Source organism: Taeniopygia guttata, chromosome 9 (genome assembly GCF_048771995.1).
Source record: "Taeniopygia guttata chromosome 9, bTaeGut7.mat, whole genome shotgun sequence".
Lineage (NCBI taxonomy): Eukaryota > Metazoa > Chordata > Aves > Passeriformes > Estrildidae > Taeniopygia > Taeniopygia guttata.
Window position 1 is genome coordinate 3,386,036 of NC_133034.1, and position 20,569 is coordinate 3,406,604.

Below are 20,569 nucleotides of genomic sequence, written 5' to 3' on the forward strand. Positions count from 1 at the left end.
ATCTTTAGAATTCTATAGAATTTTATAAAAATTTATAGAATTTTATAAATTTTATAGATTTTTATAGATATTTATAGATTTCTTTTAGTATAGTTAGAGATGTACATATGTTCTCATACTTTTGAATAGTGTGTTTTGACTGTATCTTTAGATTTTGATGACATTGTAAGAAACTACAGACTGAGGTATTGTTTTTTAAGATATATGTAAAGGTTAGGTAACTGTGAGAAAATACAGACCGGGGTATTGTTTATTAAGATAAGGTTAGTCAACGGAGGTATGCAAACAAGGAATGGACACAGCTGATGCAAGACAAGATAACAACCACTTACACCGGAGACTGCCGATGCAAGATAAGATCACAACAACCATTTACACCAGAGACTGCTTATACAAACACGAGATAACTGCAGGAATTAGCTTGCAAATTCCAGGGAGACAAAAGAAGAAATTGGAATAAAAGGAGATTGTTTGAACGGATCAGGACAGCAGTCCGTGGAACTTCGGATTTTGAGGCTCTCTGTTGTCCAGCCCTCCTGCTTTTGCTCATATTCTGCTTGCTGTAATTAATAAAATTCTTAATTGGATTATGTTCCGTTGTGGAGCAAATTTATAACAACATCTTTTTAATTGGATATATTTTATTTTGATGATTTAAAAAATGCAAATAAATTAAACATAAATAAACAAATGGAGAATGTGAGACCAGGACCTTCTAGCCAAGGGGTTATGGGAGTGCAGCTCACTTGATGTTCCAGTGTCTCACCACATCCTTTCCTCGCTGGGCATCTCCTCTTATTCTTTTGCCATATTTTCTTTGTGTCATCTGTGCTGTTCTTTGCTACTTGGTATTACAATGGGGCCACCATTGACATGTTTGGGGGACAATGGACCCAAAAGATGCTGCAGAGCCAAAAGCGCCGGCTCCAGGGGCACAAGGGCGCCGTTGTGCTGCGGGGGGCCCGCGATGCCCTCAGCGGGGCCGATGCTGCGCCGCGCCTCGGGCAGCCCTGCCCGGCCCCAGCGCCGCTGCCATTGCCCGGCCCGGGACGCTGCGCGGCCCCGCTCACTCCCCGCTCGCTCCCCTCGCAGCTCCGGCTGCCGCCCTGCCGGGCCTGGCCTCAGCCCCGCCCGGCTCGCCCCGCGGCTTCTCCCGCTGGCCCCGCTCACTCAGCAGCCGTGCCCGCTCCGAGATGCGCTCCCGGCACACTCGCCTGATGGCCACCTGCAAGCCAAGGCCAGCGCCGGGCTGAGCTCACCGCCCGCCGCCCACCGGCTCCCGCCGCCGTCCGTCTCTTCCCGGGGCGCCGGCGGCGAGCCCGGGCCCGCAGCAAACGCTGCCGCAGCCGCCGCTGCCCAGCAGGGCCCTCCCGGCAGAGCCGCTCCAGGGGAGGCTTCTCTGCCCCTGCGGGCGGCACCGCGCTCTCGCCCTTCTGCCCGGGGCACCTGAACGCCCCAGGCGCTGCTGCTTGCCGAGCCGGCCCGGGCTGCGGCGGCTCGGGCCCGGCGGCCGAGCTGACGAGCGGCGGAGCTCGGAGCGGGGAAGCTGCTGGGGCAGCTCCCGGGGACGGGGCGGGAGCCGGGCGGCAGCGGGGCGGCTCCAGGCGGAGCTGCGGCAGGGGCTTCGTTCGGGGCTGGGGCCGGGCCAGAGGCCGCGCCAGGCAGAGCCCCAGGACGGTGCTGCCCCGCCACAAACAGAGTGAGGAACTCTTCCAGAGGCTCCTGTGGAGGCGCCGCAGCCAGTCCGGAGAGAGCCTGGCGGAGGCGAGACCGCGGCGCGCCGGGCATGGCCGGGCAGGGGCCGACCCACGCACGGGTGCCTTGCGGGACGCGGCGTGAGCCGGGCTGGGAAAGGCGGAACACGGACGGGACGAGATGGGACGGGAGTAGAAGGAATGGTAGACGGAGAAGGGGACAGAGAGCGAGCAGAAAGTTGAGCGAAAGACCGATCGAAGGAAGTGCTGCTGCTGCTGCTGCTGCTGCTGCTGCTGCTGCTGCTGCTGCTGCTGCTGCTGCTGCTGCTGCTGCTGCTGCTGAGCTGCCGGAGCTGGCGGCCGTTCCTCCATTGCCTCTGCAAACCCAACGGAGGAGCTGCTGCGCACCCTGTGAATGGATGAAAGAAAGAAACAAATAATAACCCAAAGTAATTCCTATCAGAGAAATAACCAATCAACGAAGCAATAAAGAAGAGTGTTGGCTTGTGGCTTCTTTCTTCTTTGGGTGAGACAAAGCATTTCATGGGGAAGAATTGCCTCTTCTGACAGTTTTGCGAGAGTGGAGCATTTAATTTTGAAGTAGAAAAGGGAAATCGTGTCAGTAGTGCCTTGTCTTTTCATCCTCTGGTGAGACGGGTGCAGGCTGCCAAAAGACATGGTGTGTAAAATGAACAGGGTCTATGCCTTTATTAATAGTCAGCTCTTTATTAAAAAGTCAGCTCGGCAAGGGGCTCGACAAGGAGCTCGCCCCCACTGTTGTAGCTTCTCTGGTAGCCAAAGGGTGAGCAGGCATGCAGAGTATGTCCCTGGAGTTTTCGTGGCACACTGGTAGCTGGAGGTGAAGAGGTGTGCAGTCTGTATCTGAAGTCCAAGCAGACAATTCTCTCCCATTCCCCCCTGGGAACACCAGGAAGTGTGTGTGTCCTTTGCTCCTGCTTCCCACAGCCCAGTCCACTCTGGTCCTCTGTAGGTTATGGTGACAGGTCAAACACAGACTAGGGATGGGGTTCCCTTTTCCCCAATGAGCACACCCATCCAGCCCCCTCCACTGTGCCCATCTTTTCCATTTAGGGGTGTTTTTCATCCCCAAAACCCCCTCCCATGATTCCACTGGATTATTTTGCATCCCAGTCCTAGAATGGTAGTGAGGGTGGGGGGAGGTAGGTGATTCCCAGGAACAATTAGCTAATTAACATTTCAATGTCAGTACTTAGCCCAAGCCAAGTGTCCCAGCCAGGCTGTTTTGTTCATAACAGTCTGCAATATGGAACTTGGTGCCAAGTTTCTTTTTCTGTCAGAGGATGAAGAGGGGAAGTATCCCAGAATCACGGAGTCCTGGTATGGTTTGGCTTGGAAGGGACCTGAAAAATCACATGGTTGCAACCCCACTGCTGTGTCTGGGGACCCCTTGCACTAGACTGGCTTGTCTGGAGTTCCATCCAGCCTGGCCTTGAACACTGTCAGGGATGGGACATCTACACCTTCTCTGGGCAACCTGTTCCAGGAGAGTCTTTTTCTGAATCCCGCATCTAAACTGACTCTCTTTCCATTTGGATCCATCTTCTCTCGTCCTGTCCTTGCCTGCCTTTGTACAAAGTCCCTGCCCAGCCTTTCTAGTAGGTTGCCCTCAGGTACTGGAAGGCCACAGTTCGAACGAGCCTAAGTTTCTTTTCCAGGATGAAGAAGCCGAGCTGTGTCAGCTGTATCAGCCTTTCCTTGCAGGAGAGGTGCTCCAGCCCTTGCACATCTCCCTTTCCCTCCTCAGCACCGGCTGCAGCGCGTCCACGTCCTTGCTGTCCGTGCTGGGAAGAGCCGGACGCAGCACTGCAGGTGCAGTGTCAGGGCGGGGAGGAGACACGGCCCTGCCTGTGGCTCTGGGAGCAGCACTTGGCGATCGGTCGCCTGCACTGCAGAGAGCCGGGGCCCTTGTGCCTGCCCTTCTCCCCAGGGCGCCTTTCCCTGCTGCTCGCTTCTCCCATCGCTCGGGGAAATGCCCCCTGTGCCGCCCCTCGGTGCCGCCTCTCGCCGCTGCCCTCAGGGCTGCCCGGCGCCATCTTGAGGGCCCCAGGCCTCGGCCTCACCGTGCTCACCCAAAGGCCGTGAAAAGCAGACAAAAACACACACCCAGAAAGTGCCCTGTGATACCAAGGTCAATCTTTTGTCTGCAGCATGGGCTTGCTTTCAGAGTCTGCATGAGATTATAAAATCACCAGGAGAAAAGAGCATGAACAAGTTCTGCTTTGGCAGTATCTCAAGGCTTTGAGGGAGAGGGTTTGTGAGGGCTTATTAACTCACAGGGAGGCACAGAAAGTGTTGAAATGGTAAAAATAGTCAAAACCATTTAGAACTTGGAAGGAAAAACTGAGACACTGGCAGCTAGCACCTCAGAAACACGTGGCTTTTGCTCCTATCATCTGAGAACTTCCTGAGCAGGAGCAATTCTTTGAATTATATCAGTGTGGCCATGGCAGGAAAGGGAAGTGAGCAGATGGATTTAGTTTCTCCTGCCACCCCCTGAAATCCCAGTTCTCATTTGTGTGCGCTGTGGATTCTGCATCAGGGGCCTGTGGCCCTGAGTGGGTGGCCGCTGCCTTAAATTTGGAACGGCGCAGGATGTCTCCCAGACCAAACCTGCCACCAACTCAAATGTCTACCGCCCTGACAGTCCCAAGTGCACCATGCAAACTGAAATCAGGAACCTGGGCTGGCGAGCTTTGTTTCACAGAGCAAATGGCCGGTGTTTGTGTTCAGGGGCCTGTGGCCCTAAGTGAGCGGCCACCTCCAAAAAATCCAAACAGCGCAGGATGTGTCCCAGGCCCCCCAACCTGCCACCACCTGGAACTTGCTCTGCCCTGACAGTCCCAAGCTCCCCTGGCAACCTGACACCAGGAACCTGGGGTAGCGAGCTTTGTTTTCCAGGGAAAAGGGCCGGCGTTCTTGGTCAGGGGCCCGTGGCCCTGAGTGGGCTGCCGCCTCCAAAAAATCCGACGGGCACAGGATGTGTCCCAGACCCAACGTTCCACCACGTCAAACTTGCTGCACCTTCCCCTGGCCTTGCTCACTCCCGTGCACCTGCTTCTGAGAGAAAGTGAGTGTGAAGCCTGGGTCACCTGTTTTCACCTGGCAGAACTGCTCCAAATACACAGGAATCTCCAATATGCAGGAATCTCCCAATATGCAGGAATCTGTGTCACCAGTGAGGAAGAAGACACTATCTAGACAGCTCTGCAAGCCAGAGGAAACCTGATTTTAGGCAGCCTCCTTGCAACTGTGTTCCTTATCATTGATATTTTATTGTTTACTTTGCAGGCTTGCATTTATCAATGACACTTTGCTATACAAAACAGCTGGAAGACTTCTACGTCCTTTGCCAAATCCTGGGGCACACTGCGGTGATAAATGAGCCCTGAAACAACATGATTTATAGTTTTGTAGCCTCAAGGTGCACTGCAGATCCTTTTGTACAAATTAAATCCTGCTTAAGTCTCCTTAAATTTTTCAGGGTGACCTCTCTTCTTCCCTGTGTCAATTCTTGTTATGAATCACGAAAGTCTACCTTCCTTTTTAAAATGTTATTTTAACTAAGGGTCATATATTTCCATTTATTTTCCCTTCAATTAGCATTGGGCCTCAACCACAGTCAGCTCAAAGGGGACAGTGAATGTCTGCTCAAAGAAAACACTGCCTGTAAAGACGAGAAGGCTCATGGGCTCCTGGCAAGTGCACCCCCAGAGACACTGATCCATGTGGTGATGAGCTGCTCTCACTGCTCCTTCATTTGCAGAAGCTGCCAGTTAAAATCACAGCTGGAAACAAATTAAATCTGACTTTCTGACTTGCCAGAATGCGGGATCTTTGGTACCTCTGATGCCTTTTTGGCATCTAAGACACCTTTCTGGGCTACCTAAAAACAGAAGACAGATAAAATTAAGGCAATAAAAAGCTGTTCTATTTATTGAACGGCCTTCAGGTACATTTAGGGAAGATAAAGCACCCCATGGGCTGCACCCAAAAATGGACCACGGCTCACAGGTTTTCACACTTTTATATATTTAGGCCATTTGCATATTGAGGGTTCATCTTCCATTAACAGCTCCAGGTAATGAAGTCATTTACCCCAAGTTTGCTGCCCCCAACTCACTTTTGTTTCCATCTCTGGGGGCCTGAGGCAGTGAGGTGTCCTTGATTGCCAGGCCTGGAGAGGAATTGCTGTGTCTGCCCAAAATGGGAAAGCAGCAGCTCACACTGTGTGTGGAGTTTAGAGCTATACACTAAAGAACTGCAGGGTTGCAAATACATGGAAAATATAGAAGCTTTTCAGCTTCTATATGCTAAGGCATTACCTGTGGTAAGGCAAGGTAACAATGGTACTGCAGAGAGCACCTGCCCAGCTGGGGCTTTACTGTTAGCACGGAGTTCACAGCTGGAGCCCTAAATCTGCTCTAAGGCTGCTTTGATGCTGCCATTCATTTCCAGGCACTTTGGGAGGACAGCTGAGTGACAAAAGCTTCAGGTTTCCCATCTGAGTGGTGACTCTCTTGTCTGGGCTAACCAGTATTTTAAGTTGCCTTGGAATCTCCATGTGGGAGGTGCCATATGGTGCAAAGTATTTATATTGGTGCGATAGAATGAAGATTTATTAGCAAAAGCCAAGAAATCTCTGCAGCAGGACAAAGGCTCCTACGTCAGCCTTGTAGCACCACACTGGGGCTGAGAAGTCCTTCAGACTCTCACAAGTAGGAGTTAATCCTGGTGATAGGAACAGCAATGTTCAGTGAGAGGAACCCGGTCTGTTCTGCTTTTGGGGACTCTTCACTGACCCCAGCCTCAGCATGGATGTCCATGAAGCCAATGAGCACGCTGAGTTACGTTAGTTTTTAGGAAGATTCACTGAATAAAAACATTGTGAACCGTCCCAGTGATGCCTCAGGTTTTAACTTTTATATTTTTCAGATTCTGGGCTGCTTTAGTGTGTGGGTCTGGGCTTCATATTAGGGGATGGGGAGCCCTCTGTACAGAGCAGAGAGACAAAACAATTCCTTCTCCAGCTGGGGACCAAGGACAAATCATCCAAACCTCAGGCCCAAGAGCACAAACAACATGGGCTGAAGAGAGAAAAACAAGCAGGATGGGACTTCATGGGCTAAAGCTGGAATTGGACAATGAACTCCAAGGTGCAAATGGAGCAGAACTGATCAAAGTGAGAGACCCCGTGAGCGGTCGTGCATTTTGTGACCATTTTGGGTTCACCTGGGGTGTAGACCTGGCTGGGCTCTTGTACTGCTCAGGGTGTATCCATTGAGGCCTTTTAATAAATCCCTACTTTATTCTTTAAGTCAGTCTAGCCTCTGTTCTAGGGCAGCCTTCACAAGGCATCAGTTTGGTCAGAAAATGCACGACCGCTCACGGGGTCTCTCACTTTGATCAGTTCTGCTCCATTTGCACCTTGGAGGTCATTGTCCAATTCCAGCTTTAGCCCAGGCAGTCCCATCCTGCTTGTTTTTCTCTTTTCAGCCCACTCTGTTTGTGTTCTTGGGCCTGAGATTTGGATGATTTGTCCTTGGTCCCCAGCTGGAGAAGGAATTGTTTTGTCTCTCTGCTCTGTGCAGAGAGCTCAGCATCCCCTGATATGAAGCCCAGACCCACACACTAAAGCAGCAAAGAATGCGGAAAATTTACAAGGTAAACCTGAGGCATCAAAAGCAGAAAGTTCCTAATTTCACCAGTTATTAAGTTAAAATAATCTAAATGCAGAGTCTGCTCTTTAAGGCTGTGATCAGCAGCCCTGATGTGGACAGAGAAGGGTGAGGATGTGCAGGGAGCCTGGCTGGTGTTTGGGAGAAGCCAGTGCAGCCCCAGCCTTCCCCTGGCCCTGGCCCTGGCCCACCTGTGCCTGCCCAGAGGAGCTCTGAGCCTGAGGACATTTCTGTCTTGCTGAAACAGATGAAATCATCAGGGAGCGTGGCTGTTGTGCATGAGCCACATTTAACCAGGCTGATTCCCCCAAAGTTACAGAATCCTGACAGAATACAGTGCTTTTAATGACTGAATTCCTGTTATTTACTCAGATTAGCTCCATGGTTGGGTTATGCATCTTGTGCTTTCTAGAAGGGCTGATGGCTGCTACAGAAAACAAGGAATTTTCACAAGCTGTTGATGAATTATTTTAGCACCAGAAACTCCGCTCACTCTAAGGTTTAGAAGGCTTGAAAAATGTTTCCTTCCTGATCAGTTTAAACACCCAGAGGGCCAGACTTTTACTGAGCAGAAGGGGAATCATTCCAGCCCTTTTGCACCAGGTGAAAAGCTGCTCTGTCAAGACTAAGGCTGCTTGTCAAACTCAGTGCCACCAAAAACCCAGTGGTGTCTTGAAAATGGGCTGGATTCCTCTGGCCAGCAGAAGGCACCCAAGACAAGCTGGACGGCAGAGGAGCTTTTTGCAGCACAGGAGTCTGCCTTCAGTCTTAGGCTAATGAGCTTAACAAACAATGCAGTAACTAGATTGCTGGCAAAACATAAATAGTCCTATAATACAATAATATCTAGTAAAAATAATGTCCAAAAGCAGTCTGAAAAATTTTACTCCTTAGCCATATCCATTAATTTTTACAAGCAATTAAAGAAAAAGTATTGTAATGTTTTAATCCTAAATCTTTACAATTAAGGAATCATCCATAATTGTGGCTTGAATTCCCCCAGAACAAATAGGCACTAAGGCAAATCTATAGGATTCTTATTATCTGTTGGTGATAAAGGACTTGCTCTTTTTTCTGCTAAACTGACTTTGACTTTGGCTTCAGAGTCTGCTCTGTGGCAGCAGCATCAGGTCAGGGAACTGGTGCTGTGGAATTACACTGGGTTTCCATCACTCATAGCAGGAGAGAGCAGCAGACAAAACTCCACCATCCACCTTCTCTTATCCAGCATGTTTACATACACACATCCTAATTTTTACAAATTAAAGGACTTGCAGGGACTTTACAACAGATTTAACATGCAATGGCAACTAACCCCTTGGATAAACATGAGAAGCCTTTGCTAAAAAAAAAAATAAAATCCCAAACTATCCTGAGTGAGTTTACTCTCACTGTTGGTGCTGTTGAGATTTAAGAAGTGGGAGTTTACTGTGCTGGACATGTGGAGCTTGAAGGCATTTTGCTGTGATTTGAAAGGTTCTTGCAATCTTTGCTATTCATTGTGTAGCTGCATTTCTGTCCAAAATTGATGCAGTGAGGTGTCCCTCTCCCGTGTGTTAACTATCTGTATGCCACAGAGTGACACTGTTCCACAAACTATAGAAGCCACAGGAGTTATCACAGGGGCAGGAGCCTTCTACACACACCTGCCCTGACAAGTGTTCAGGACTTCTCCCCAGAGTTTGGATGCAGATTCCGTGGTTCCTTTCCTGGGAATTGAGGGAAAGGATCTCGATGTGTGCCCCACCCACAACTGGATGGGAAGATGTCAGGGTCAGCTGCTGACACCCCAGCAGTGTGAAAGTCCTTGTTCCCCCAGCCTGGCAGCCGAAGAAGGAGTCTGGAATGCGTGAAGTCGAGTTTTCAAGGTTGTTTATTTTTCCTTATCTATAACATGTCTCTCTGGCCTGCCGAGGTCCGCCTAGTACAGAAGCCATGGCAGTCTGCCTCGAGTCCTGGGCGCCTCCCACATTATATACTCAAAATTACGTGTTGTATTTCTACAGATTTGTGCCAAAGCCCACCACCTATGTTAGACAGTGAATCTCTACCTTAAACCAATAGAAAAGTGTCACCATCACAGCAAGACATGGAGGACAAGAGAAGGAGAAGGCCAGGAAACGCCCAGATTCCTGCATCTTGTACCCCTGAATTACATACTAAAGACTTTAAAATTTTACTTTGCCACCCTGTGTCAATTCACCTATTACACTACTCAAACCCTTTTGGCTTGTAATTCCTCATACAGAGTTGGCAGCCTCTCCCACAGACTAAAATTGAAGCCACAGGTGTTTTTGACTTCTTGCCAGGGTCTCTGAGCCCCCTGCCAGGGTCTCGAGACATCCAGGGCAGCCAGAGGGATGTCCTGGACTGCGACAGTAAGATACTTTGGATCCTAAGTTATATTATTTCTTCCCTACCTGTGAAATGAATGGTACCTTTAACCCAATGCTGTATATACCTACTAGTACTCTCTTTTTGTCTTTATTCCTGTGTAGTATTAGTTGGTTTTAAGCCTTATGTCTGTTAGTTTTGTGTCCGTTAAATACATAATTAATTCTCTATCAGACTGAATTAGCTATTATTAAAAAACTTGTGAACCAGAGTGGGTTTTGAGGTGCTGGCCACCTCAATAAAGCTCATGCCTGCTGCCAGAGACGGGGCAAGGGGCAGGGGCTTATCTAACCCCCCACATCCATTTGTAAAAGTGAGTCCCAGCCCGGCCCAGCTCAGCAGGCAGCTGGTACCGCTCTGCCCCACTGGCACCTGCAAGGGCAGCAAAACCCACACCAGCACTGCCTCAGCCTGGCCAGAAGGCACTTCTCTCACTGGTGGCTTTCTTTGGGTGCCGGTATTTTGCAGCAGTTCCAGTGCCATTCCCTCCCTGAGAAAACCTTGGCTTCAAAAGAGGGATCCCTCTACAGTGGGCAATGGCTGCAGGTGTCACTGCTGGCTCTGGCTGTGCTGCCAGGGGCATGGCAAGGACAGCAGGGCAGTGAGGAGAGAGCCATGGGCCATTGCATCACAAAGGGCAGCCCCAGGAGAGAGCCATGGGCCATTGCATCACAAAGGGCAGCCCCAGGAGAGAGCCATGGGCCATTGCATCACAAAGGGCAGCCCCAGGAGAGAGCCATGGGCCATTGCATCACAAAGGGCAGCCCCAGGCTGGGGTTCTAGGAAGGTTGTGGTTGACAGGGCCACAGCGGCAGGAGATGCATCTGGCTCTGCCTCTCTGTGCCCAGCGCTGGCGATTGGAGTCACCCGACCTTGTTCCAAGGCTGGGTACCAAGCTCCCATTGCTGTCAACTCCGAGAGCATTCCCAAATTCAAACCCAGACACTTCTGCGAGGCAGAAGCACGGGTTCAAAGATGGACTTTACCAGAAAAGGAAAGACCACTGAAGGAAAAGGTGAGGATAGAAAGGAGCTGAAAGGTTGACAGCAAATGGAAAAAGGTCCCCCCAGATTATTGGGAAAACTGGTCCATGGTGGTCAGTGCTGGCTCTGTGTCAGAGTACGGGGCTGACAGCTACAGATGATCCTGCAAGGATGGCCATGGCATCACAACATTCCATCATTAGGCTACTCTGCTTTCCCCTTTTTGACAGTAGCCAAATCACTCATACTGAAAGCCAGGACAGGGACTGTGGCCACAGCTGACCACAGACTGGACAGGGTCATGAGATGCAGTCCTGTTTCTTTTTTGCCATCAATGTTGGGCCTCACGACAGATAAATTTCCCCTTTCTTCCTCTCCTTGCTGATCGGGTCCAACACTGAGGGTGGTATTACAGTGCTGTAGGAACACCACTAAGGCCTGCTGCTTGCAGAGAGGTCTTTGTGGTTTGCAGAAATAGCGGTCACAGCTGTGTCGGTTTTCCCTGGGGATTCACAGAAGGTCAGCCTGAAGAAGGAATCTTTTTTTCCCCTCTTACCATTAGAGCCTCCCACATCTCCCTTTAGACTTGATAACTCAATGCTGCTTAGAGGAATTACACAGAGACTAGTCCCATGAAAAATAAAATTAAAGCAATTTTCTCAGAAATTAAAAAAATCCTCGGGTATCGCCGCCATTAGATGTGTTGATGATAAAGGTGAGAGTTCACCCAACTCCCTTCTTCCCTTGGGAGCATATCTCAGCCTCACACAGAGGTGAGGGGGGAGCTGGGCCGCTCTCTGGTGGGAGGAAGGCTCTTGTGGCAGCCCAGAGAGCCTGTGCACATTGCCAGGGAACAGCTGTGCCCTGCATGTGCCCTGCAATGAGCTGTGCTCTGCCAGAGCCCCTGGAGCTGTAGGGCTGCTCAGCCGTGGGGCAGGGAGAGGAGCAGGAGGGTGCATGTGCAGCTGAGCCATTCCTGGGAAGCACAGGGCTCTGGGCTCCTGCTGTCCCAGGGCAGCCCAGAGGCCAGGCTGTTCCTGTGGCAGCCCTGTGCCAGTGGGTCAGGGCTTTCCCCTGGCCTGCTCCAGGGGCTGCCAGCAGGAGCAAGCTTCCCTGTGCAGCTCTTTAGAAGTTTCCAAGGAATCTGTCCCATGAAGTCTTGAGCTCCAGATGTTTTAGATTTGCATTGTGGCCTCTGTTATATTTTGTGTCTCCACTCTTCAGGCCTGACTGGCTACCCTCTTGCCAAGAGGTTTTCCCCGGCGAGTCCCTTGATGCTCCTTCCCTCCAAGCTTCCCATCCCAAAGAGCTCTCCTTCTACCAAGCCAAGCCAGGTTTGCAGCGGAGAGCAGGAGAAGGGGAAGAATGTCATCAGCTGGGATGAGGAGAGTAGAAAACAACAGGGACTGATTTCAGATGGAAAAGGACATAAGGTAAGGAGACCAAGCATAGTCCTGTGTGGTAAATTTTCAGTTTCTGTGCTGTTGGCAGGGCTCTGAGACCTTTACCCTGACAGGAACTGACCCTTTCACTGAGGTTTGGAGTGGTCCTGATTTGGCACTTTAGCTTGGCCAGAAATTATGGGATGCTCAGGATGGGTGTGAGTCTGCCCCTGCTGCCTTCACCTCCCTTCCTGGCCATGGCATGGAGGCCTGGAAGAACTTGGGCAGGCTGAGACCTTGCAGAGAGCTGCAGGACAGGGAGCTCTGCTGAACTTCCTAAATGCCAGTGAGCCTGAGATGATGGAAGTGTGGGAGCTGGAGAGCAGCGAGCACCCTGAGAGCTCAGCAGCATCTGGGCTCAAAGGCTGCTGGGGAACTGTAGGAGGGAAGGGCAGCAGCAGAAGCAATGAGGGGCTTGAGAAAAGCAGGGTTTGACATCCTGCAAAATGGCTTTGTGGGGACTTGTCTGGAGATCAGCACTGCCTGTTAGGTACCTTTAGGAGCAGGGAGAGATCAGTGATCTAAACCCACTCCTGTGCCATCCAAAAATGCCAGTGGAGCCAGTGGCACCCAGAACTTCTTGATGCCACACATGTGGACGGCAGTTTTAAATGTAGCCACACTTGCAGACTGAGTGAGTGTGAGGAGAGAGGTGTCAAATGTGTGACATAGTCTCTCCCTCAGCAGTTCCCTTTGCATTCCCCATCCTGGGCCAAGTTGCCCCATCAGTCTGACTTGTCCTTTCCTGCCAGGTGTCACCTAATAGCATGGCTAAATGTCCTGAGGCATGAATGGGGGCAAGGCTGGATGCTTGATCTGAGCACTGTGGTCTACTCTTTCCAGGCTTCCTTGCTGTATACCCCTGGGGGAGAAGTGAAGAAGGGGTCACTGGGACTACCTCTGCTCCCCCCAATACGCAAGGCAGGAAGTCTCCCTGTTGGCAGTGCTGCAGGGTCTGTGCAAAGCTCTCTCCAGCTGGATTTCCAGGAGTCCCAGGAGATGAGGTAAGCCAAGGTGTCTGCTGCTCCAGGGGGCTGTTCAGCTCACTTTTCGCATCACATGTTGTTATTTTGCACTGTTAGCTGTCCCATGTTTTAGGCAGACCTCTGTGTATTCAGCATTTTGCCCATCTATGAAGGGCCAGCACAATGTCAAACCCAACAGCAATGGCCCAAGAGCAGAGGTGGTGGTGGGGAAGACGAGGCAGGGCTTCAAAGCACCTCAAGATGGGTCCTCTGCTGGGCTTGGCTATTATTTCACCCAGAGCGTGGCCAGTTCAGTGCGACAACAGCAGCTGAAAGCTTAATGACAATTAATCAGCCTTGCATCTTGTTGTGCATCTTTATGTGTTGCCTTTCCTCCTTCATCTGTGACCATGCTAAGAAGGTTTGCCTCCTTTCATGGCACACTCATTCCCTTCCTTCTCTTTCTACCTCCTCATTTGTTCCTTTGTCCTCCATTTCCTCCAGGCCAAGACCCAGCAGCAGTAGCCAAGAGAAGAGCTCCGACCATGCAGGTAGGTACAGGGCATGTCTGTCCTGAAATGACCATTGGAATCTGGACCATGAGGTGACATTTGGAAAGCTTGGTTCAAGCCCATTCTTTTGAACATTCCTTAAAGTTCCTTTCAATTCCCTGACGGGCTCAGTGGACTCTCCCAAAGCGCAGTCACTGGGAGTGTTCTCTGGTGGTGCAGTGAAAATTCCTCCAGTGTGAAGTGTTGAGTGGCAGGAGCTGGAATGGTACCTTGCGGCCCAGGAAATGCAGTGCAGGAAAAGCAAACATTCCTCTCCATGCTGTTTAGAAGGTTCCAGGAAATGTGTCCCATGAAGTCTGGAATTCCAGATGTTTTAGATTTGCATTGTGGCCTCTGTTATATTTTGTGTCTCCACTCTGCAGGCCTGACTGGCTACCCTCTTGCCAAGAGGTTTTCCCCGGCGAGTCCCTTGATGCTCCTTCCCTCCAAGCTTCCCATCCCAAAGAGCTCTCCTTCTACCAAGCCAAGCCAGGTCTCCAGCGGAGAGCAGAAGGGGAAAAATGTCATCAGCTGGGATGAGGAGAGTAGAAAACAACAGGGACTGATTTCAGATGGAAAAGGACATAAGGTAAGGAGACCAAGCATAGTCCTGTGTGAGAAATTTTCAGTTTCTCTGCTGTTGGTAGGGCTCTGAGACCTTTACCCTGACAGGAACTGACCCTTTCACTGAGGTTTGGAGTGGTCCTGATTTGGCACTTTAGCTTGGCCAGAAATTATGGGATGCTCAGGATGGGTGTGAGTCTGCCCCTGCTGCCTTCACCTCCCTTCCTGGCCATGGCATGGAGGCCTGGAAGAACTTGGGCAGGCTGAGACCTTGCAGAGAGCTGCAGGACAGGGAGCTCTGCTGAACTCCCTAAATGCCAGTGAGCCTGAGATGATGGAAGTGTGGGAGCTGGAGAGCAGCGAGCACCCTGACAGCTCAGCAGCATCTGGGCTCAAAGGCTGCTGGGGAACTGTAGGAGGGAAGGGCAGCAGCAGAAGCAATGAGGGGCTTGAGAAAAGCAGGGTTTGACATCCTGCAAAATGGCTTTGTGGGGACTTGTCTGGAGATCAGCACTGCCTGTTAGGTACCTTTAGGAGCAGGGAGAGATCAGTGATCTAAACCCACTCCTGTGCCATCCAAAAATGCCAGTGGAGCCAGTGGCACCCAGAACTTCTTGATGCCACACATGTGGATGCCAGTTTTAAATGTAGCCACACTTGCAGACTGAGTGAGTGTGAGGAGAGAGGTGTCAAATGTGTGACATAGACTCTCCCTCAGCAGTTCCCTTTGCATTGCCCATCCTGGGCCAAGTTGCCCCATCAGTCTGACTTGTCCTTTCCTGCCAGGTGTCACCTAATAGCATGGCTAAATGTCCTGAGGCATGAATGGGGGCAAGGCTGGATGCTTGATCTGAGCACTGTGGTCTACTCTTTCCAGGCTTCCTTGCTGTATACCCCTGGGGGAGAAGTGAAGAAGGGGTCACTGGGACTACCTCTGCTCCCCCCAATACGCAAGGCAGGAAGTCTCCCTGTTGGCAGTGCTGCAGGGTCTGTGCAAAGCTCTCTCCAGCTGGATTTCCAGGAGTCCCAGGAGATGAGGTAAGCCAAGGTGTCTGCTGCTCCAGGGGGCTGTTCAGCTCACTCTTCGCATCACATGTTGTTATTTTGCACTGTTAGCTGTCCCATGTATTTAGGCAGACCTCTGTGTATTCAGCATTTTGCCCATCTATGAAGGGCCAGCACAATGTCAAACCCAACAGCAATGGCCCAAGAGCAGAGGTGGTGGTGGGGAAGACGAGGCAGGGCTTCAAAGCACCTCAAGATGGGTCCTCTGCTGGGCTTGGCTATTATTTCACCCAGAGCGTGGCCAGTTCTGTGCGACAACAGCAGCTGAAAGCTTAATGACAATTAATCAGCCTTGCATCTGGTTGTGCATCTTTATGTGTTGCCTTTCCTCCTTCATCTGTGACCATGCTAAGAAGGTTTGCCTCCTTTCATGGCACACTCATTCCCTCCCTTCTCTTTCTACCTCCTCATTTGTTCCTTTGTCCTCCATTTCCTCCAGGCCAAGACCCAGCAGCAGTAGCCAAGAGAAGAGCTCTGACCATGCAGGTAGGTACAGGGCATGTCTGTCCTGAAATGACCATTGGAATCTGGACCATGAGGTGACATTTGGAAAGCTCGGTTCAAGCCCATTCTTTTGAACATTCCTTAAAGTTCCTTTCAATTCCCTGACGGGCTCAGTGGACTCTCCCAAAGCGCAGTCACCGGGAGTGTTCTCTGGTGGTGCAGTGAAAATTCCTCCAGTGTGAAGTGTTGAGTGGCAGGAGCTGGAATGGTAACTTGGTGCCCAGGAAATGCAGTGCAGGAAAAGGAAACATTCCTCTCCATGCTTCACATAGCTTTTCTCTCCCTGTAGCCTTTCTAGAGTCAAAATTAGTAGAGCAAAGGAAGGCAATTATCATGAAATGACAAATGTTCCCACTCCTTTCTCCTGCCCTTGAAGCAGAAAACCTTTCCCTGGGGCACTTTCTGAGCTGAAGCCTTTGAGGAGTGAAGGAGGTTCATGGACATTGCCTGGTTTTGCACTGGCAGAAATAGGGAAAACTCCTAGGACAGAATTCCTTTGGAAGTCTCTTCCCTGGCTCTCTCTGTCTGTGTCAGAGTGGCAGGCTGAGGCTGGGGGAGGAGATGCCTTCTGCCTTGTCCTCCCTCCCTGCCTTGCCTGGTCCCTGACAAGTGGAATTGTGCCAGACAAAATGCGGTCTCTGCTGCATCTGGGTCAGCCAATGCTTTCAACTTGAAATCTTCCATGACACTCTTGTTGTTCCTTTGCTATCTCTGGGCCTGCAATGATCGGGGAGGTGAGACTTGAAGAAATAATTCTGCTGGTGCAGAAAAAGGGATCAGATCCCCTGGTCTCAGGGTTAATTCTGCTAAATCCTGGGCACGGCCCCTTTGTAATGACTCCTTTATTGCTGATATGCAGCTGGAATGCCTAATGCAGCTGTGGAGAAGTATTGCTCACTAAGTAAGGTACCTTTTTTTCTGGACTGGAAATGACTTGTGTCATTAATCCTTACCTGTCTCCCATTTATTACTGACCCAAGCACTCTACTGGGTGAAGGAATCCAGGCTTAAGACAGGCATTCCTCTCGTGCTGCTTGGCTGCCATATGATTTTATCCTCTGTGTAGCCATGTAAATGATTAGTTCTTTTAGTTCTGACAGGTCTGTTGGAGAGTATTTAAGAATGACCTGCTCTCTGCAATTTCCTTTAAGGAAATTTGGAATTGTCAGTATTAGCCAAGATCAGAAATGTTTTGAGGCAGGTCATGTTTATGTTGGGTTTGGCTGTCTCTGTTTAAAAGAACACAGAGAATAAACCCCAGTAACAAGTTAGTAGTGCAAAAGTGGAACTTTTGGATGACCACTTTGTTCCCTACAAATACCGGCTCACAGAATACTGGGCACATCTAATGGAGAGAGCAAAGCTTCTATTGCATCTAACATATGGGGCCATTGTTTGTGTCCCAGCACTTCCTTTAATGTAAAGAGTAATATAAAAACTCCCAAAACTGCACAACCCGACCTAGAATTGAGTGATATACAGATACAAAGGCCTTGAAAACTACTTTTGGAAACAATGACTTCCTTGCCAGTGTCAGATGCTAGAGATCACGGTGAAGTTCCAAGTGTTTGGAAGGAAAGGGATCCTGTAGTAGGGGGAGGCAAGGGGCAACATATGAAGTAGTAGAACCCTTCTGTCTTGGCTTGCCAGCTCCATATTGTTCAGAGAAATTAAGCTGCTGCTAGTTTCATGAAAAATAAAAAAACAACCAAGCTTTTCAGTAACTAAAATACACTTTGAATTCCTCACCCATTAGAAGGGCTGTCTGTAAAGGCGTGAGTTCAATGAACTCAGTTCTTCTCTTGTACCTGGTCTACAGGTTGTTCAGAGTCTATAGCAAAAACCCAGAGGACGAAGGAAAAGAGCTCTCAGTGTAAGACAGGCCCTGGGATGCCTCTGTTCCCAAGGAAACTCCCTGAGCCGTTGGGCCTGGAGACTCATGTGCCGAACCGCGGCCTTGGCAATGGAGGTCTCGGCCCCCGGCCGGCTCAGGGGGCCTTGGCCCAGGAGCCTCAGCAGAGGCCACCGAGCAGCGCTGGCCCCAGGGTCACTGCCGGGGAGGACAAGGGGAAGGCCGAGCATGGCTCAGCCTCACACAGAGGTGAGGGGGGAGCTGGGCCGCTCTCTGGTGGGAGGAAGGCTCTTGTGGCAGCCCAGAGAGCCTGTGCACATTGCCAGGGAACAGCTGTGCCCTGCATGTGCCCTGCAATGAGCTGTGCTCTGCCAGAGCCCCTGGAGCTGTAGGGCTGCTCAGCCGTGGGGCAGGGAGAGGAGCAGGAGGGTGCATGTGCAGCTGAGCCATTCCTGGGAAGCACAGGGCTCTGGGCTCCTGCTGTCCCAGGGCAGCCCAGAGGCCAGGCTGTTCCTGTGGCAGCCCTGTGCCAGTGGGTCAGGGCTTTCCCCTGGCCTGCTCCAGGGGCTGCCAGCAGGAGCATGCTTCCCTGTGCAGCTCTTTAGAAGTTTCCAGGAAATGTGTCCCATGCAATCTGGAGCTCCAGATGCTTTAGGTTTGCATTGCAGCCTCTGTTATATTTTGTGTCTTCACTTTGCAGGCCTGACTGGCTACACTATTGCCAAGAGGTTTTCCCTGGCAAGTCCCTCACCACTGCTTCCCTCCAAGCCCTTGCCTCCCATCCCAGAGAGATCTTCTTCCATCAAGCCAAGAAAGACGTATAATGAAGAGAAAGAGAAAAGCCAAACTAGCACTGGCTACACAGATACCAGAAGAATAAGCCAGGAGCTGAGCTCAGATGGAATAAGTTGTAAGGTATGGAGGCCAAGATAAATCTTGTATGGTAGATTTTCTGTAAAGTGCTGTAGGCAGAACTTGGAGACCTTTTCCTGTGGTGTGAGCCCAGGGAAGCAGCTGAGCCAAGGAAGAGCTCAGCTGGACACTGCACTTCAGGCTGCCTTTGCAGTGGGTGTGAAGTGCAGACTTCATGTCCTCAGCATGTGTCAGTAACAGGAGAGGTCTTGGAATGGTTTCTGGGCTGTGTCGTGGTTCCTCCTCTGTGTTATGGCAGAGAAAACACCAACTAGTAGTCAGAGCAGCTAAAATTGTCCACTCTGGAAAAGAAATCCTTCTCCATTTAGTATCCTACATGTATCTGTGGACTATCTCTATGTCTCAGAACATCTTGATGTCCAACATGTGGATGCCTGCGTGGAATGCAGCCACTGTTGCAGAGGAGTGAGCGTGAGGAGAGAGGTGTCAAATGTATGACATGGTCTCTCCCTCAGCAGTTCCCTTTGCATTCCCCATCCTGGGCCAAGCTGCTCCATGAGTTTGACTGTTGTTTCCTGCCATGTCTCAGTTGAAAACATATCTGAATGTCTTGAGGCATGAATGGAGGCAAGGCTGGATGCTTGATCTGAGCATCTGCTCTATTCTTTCCAGGCTTCCTTGGTGCACTCCACAGAAGGGGATTTGAAGAAGAGGTCACTGGCACAACCTCTGCTCCCCCCAATACGCAAGGCAGGAAGTCTCCCTGTTGGCAGTGCTGCAGGGTCTGTGCGAAGCTCTCTCCCGCTGGATTTCCAGGAGTCCCAGGAGATGAGGTAAGCCAAGGTGTCTGCTGCTCCAGGGGGCTGTTCCCCTCACTCTTCTCACCTCATGCCGCGGTTTTCCAAAGTGTCCCATGTATTTAGGCAGACCTCTGTGTATTCAGCATTTTGCCCATCTGTGATGGGTCAGCACGATGTCAAACCCAACACCAATGGCCCAAGAGCAGAGGTGATTGTGGGGAAGACGAGGCAAGGCTTCAAAGCACCTCAGCACAGTCCCTCTGCTGGGCTTTGCTACAGATTCCCTCTGAAATGTTTGTGCTGCCTTTTGGAAGTGTTTTGCATGGGTCTGGATCCCGCAGGCCTTTGAGTGTTGTGATCTGTGAGTCTTAAATTCTGCAACCATGAGAATAGGCTTGGGCAAATATTGGCTACTGGAGCAGTGTTTGCAAATTCAGGTGCTGTTTTCTGTAAACATCAGGTGTCATTTCTCTGTTTCTCGGCCTCCATTGTGAAATGAGATCCCAGATAAGTTTTAGGGTATAGATTTAAAATCTACTTAATGATTCATATTTTGTTCTGGGCTTCAGATCAAAGATGGCAAGGTGCTAAAGAAGAGTTACAGGACATTACCTGATGGAAAGATAATGGCTTGAATATGTGTGATAATATGTAGCTGTCCAGCTGATCTGAGTGATAATAATAAAGAGGAAGCCACAGAATTATCATTCCAATTGAAAATCTTTGGTAGGGCTTTGAAAGTGCAATCTGAGTATTCTTCCCTAGCAGCTAGTTGGAAAGAGCTATTTTGTTCTGGAAAGAGCCAGGAGGTGTAATATCATTCTCAGGAGACAGCAGTGCTCTCACCACATGTAGCACAAGCTGTCACTGGGGTAGCACGAGCAGGCAAAATCAAGCTTTGGCAGCATTACAAAAGTTGCTGCCCTGCATACAGACTCGTGTCTCAGCTCAGCAGCTCTGGCTGCTTCAGAGAGGCTGTAGGAGCCACGTGGCTCCAAAAGGAGAGAGAGCAGAGTAGGGGCGTTCTGATGCAAGCTAAAGAATGCCTGCTGTGTTTCAACCAGAGCTTGGCCAGTTCTGTGTGACTACAGCAACTGAAAGCTTAATTAAAATTAATCAGCTTTGCATCTTCTTGTGCATCTTTATGTGTTGCCTTTCCTCCTTC

The 20,569-nt window shown here is 50.4% G+C and overlaps 1 protein-coding gene and 1 long non-coding RNA gene across 2 annotated transcripts; one reads left to right on the top strand and one right to left on the bottom strand.

Moving 5' to 3' along the window:
• Positions 1 to 222: 222 nt before the first annotated feature.
• On the bottom strand, positions 223 to 2,074 carry LOC140684707 (uncharacterized). Its single transcript, XM_072933444.1, has 2 exons — positions 1,215 to 2,074; positions 223 to 560 (listed from the first exon to the last, which is right to left on the bottom strand). The coding sequence occupies exons 1-2, from the start codon at positions 2,064 to 2,066 to the stop codon at positions 417 to 419; spliced, it is 996 nt and encodes a 331-aa protein (XP_072789545.1). The 5' UTR covers positions 2,067 to 2,074; the 3' UTR covers positions 223 to 416.
• A 15,624-nt stretch (positions 2,075 to 17,698) lies between these two features.
• On the top strand, positions 17,699 to 19,437 carry LOC140684704 (uncharacterized). The gene is made up of 3 exons (XR_012057387.1): positions 17,699 to 17,980; positions 18,432 to 18,646; positions 19,277 to 19,437. It is a non-coding gene; the product is annotated as an uncharacterized lncRNA (long non-coding RNA).
• The last annotated feature ends 1,132 nt before the right edge of the window (positions 19,438 to 20,569 follow it).

Coding starts and splice junctions, on each gene's coding strand:
- LOC140684707 (XM_072933444.1), bottom strand. CDS start 2,066: ATGGAGGAACGGCCGCCAGCTCCGGCAGCTCAGCAGCAGCAGCAGCAG. Junction 561..1,214: donor GGCTTGCAGGTGGCCATCAG/GCGAGTGTGCCG, acceptor TATTAATTACAG/CAAGCAGAATATGAGCAAAA.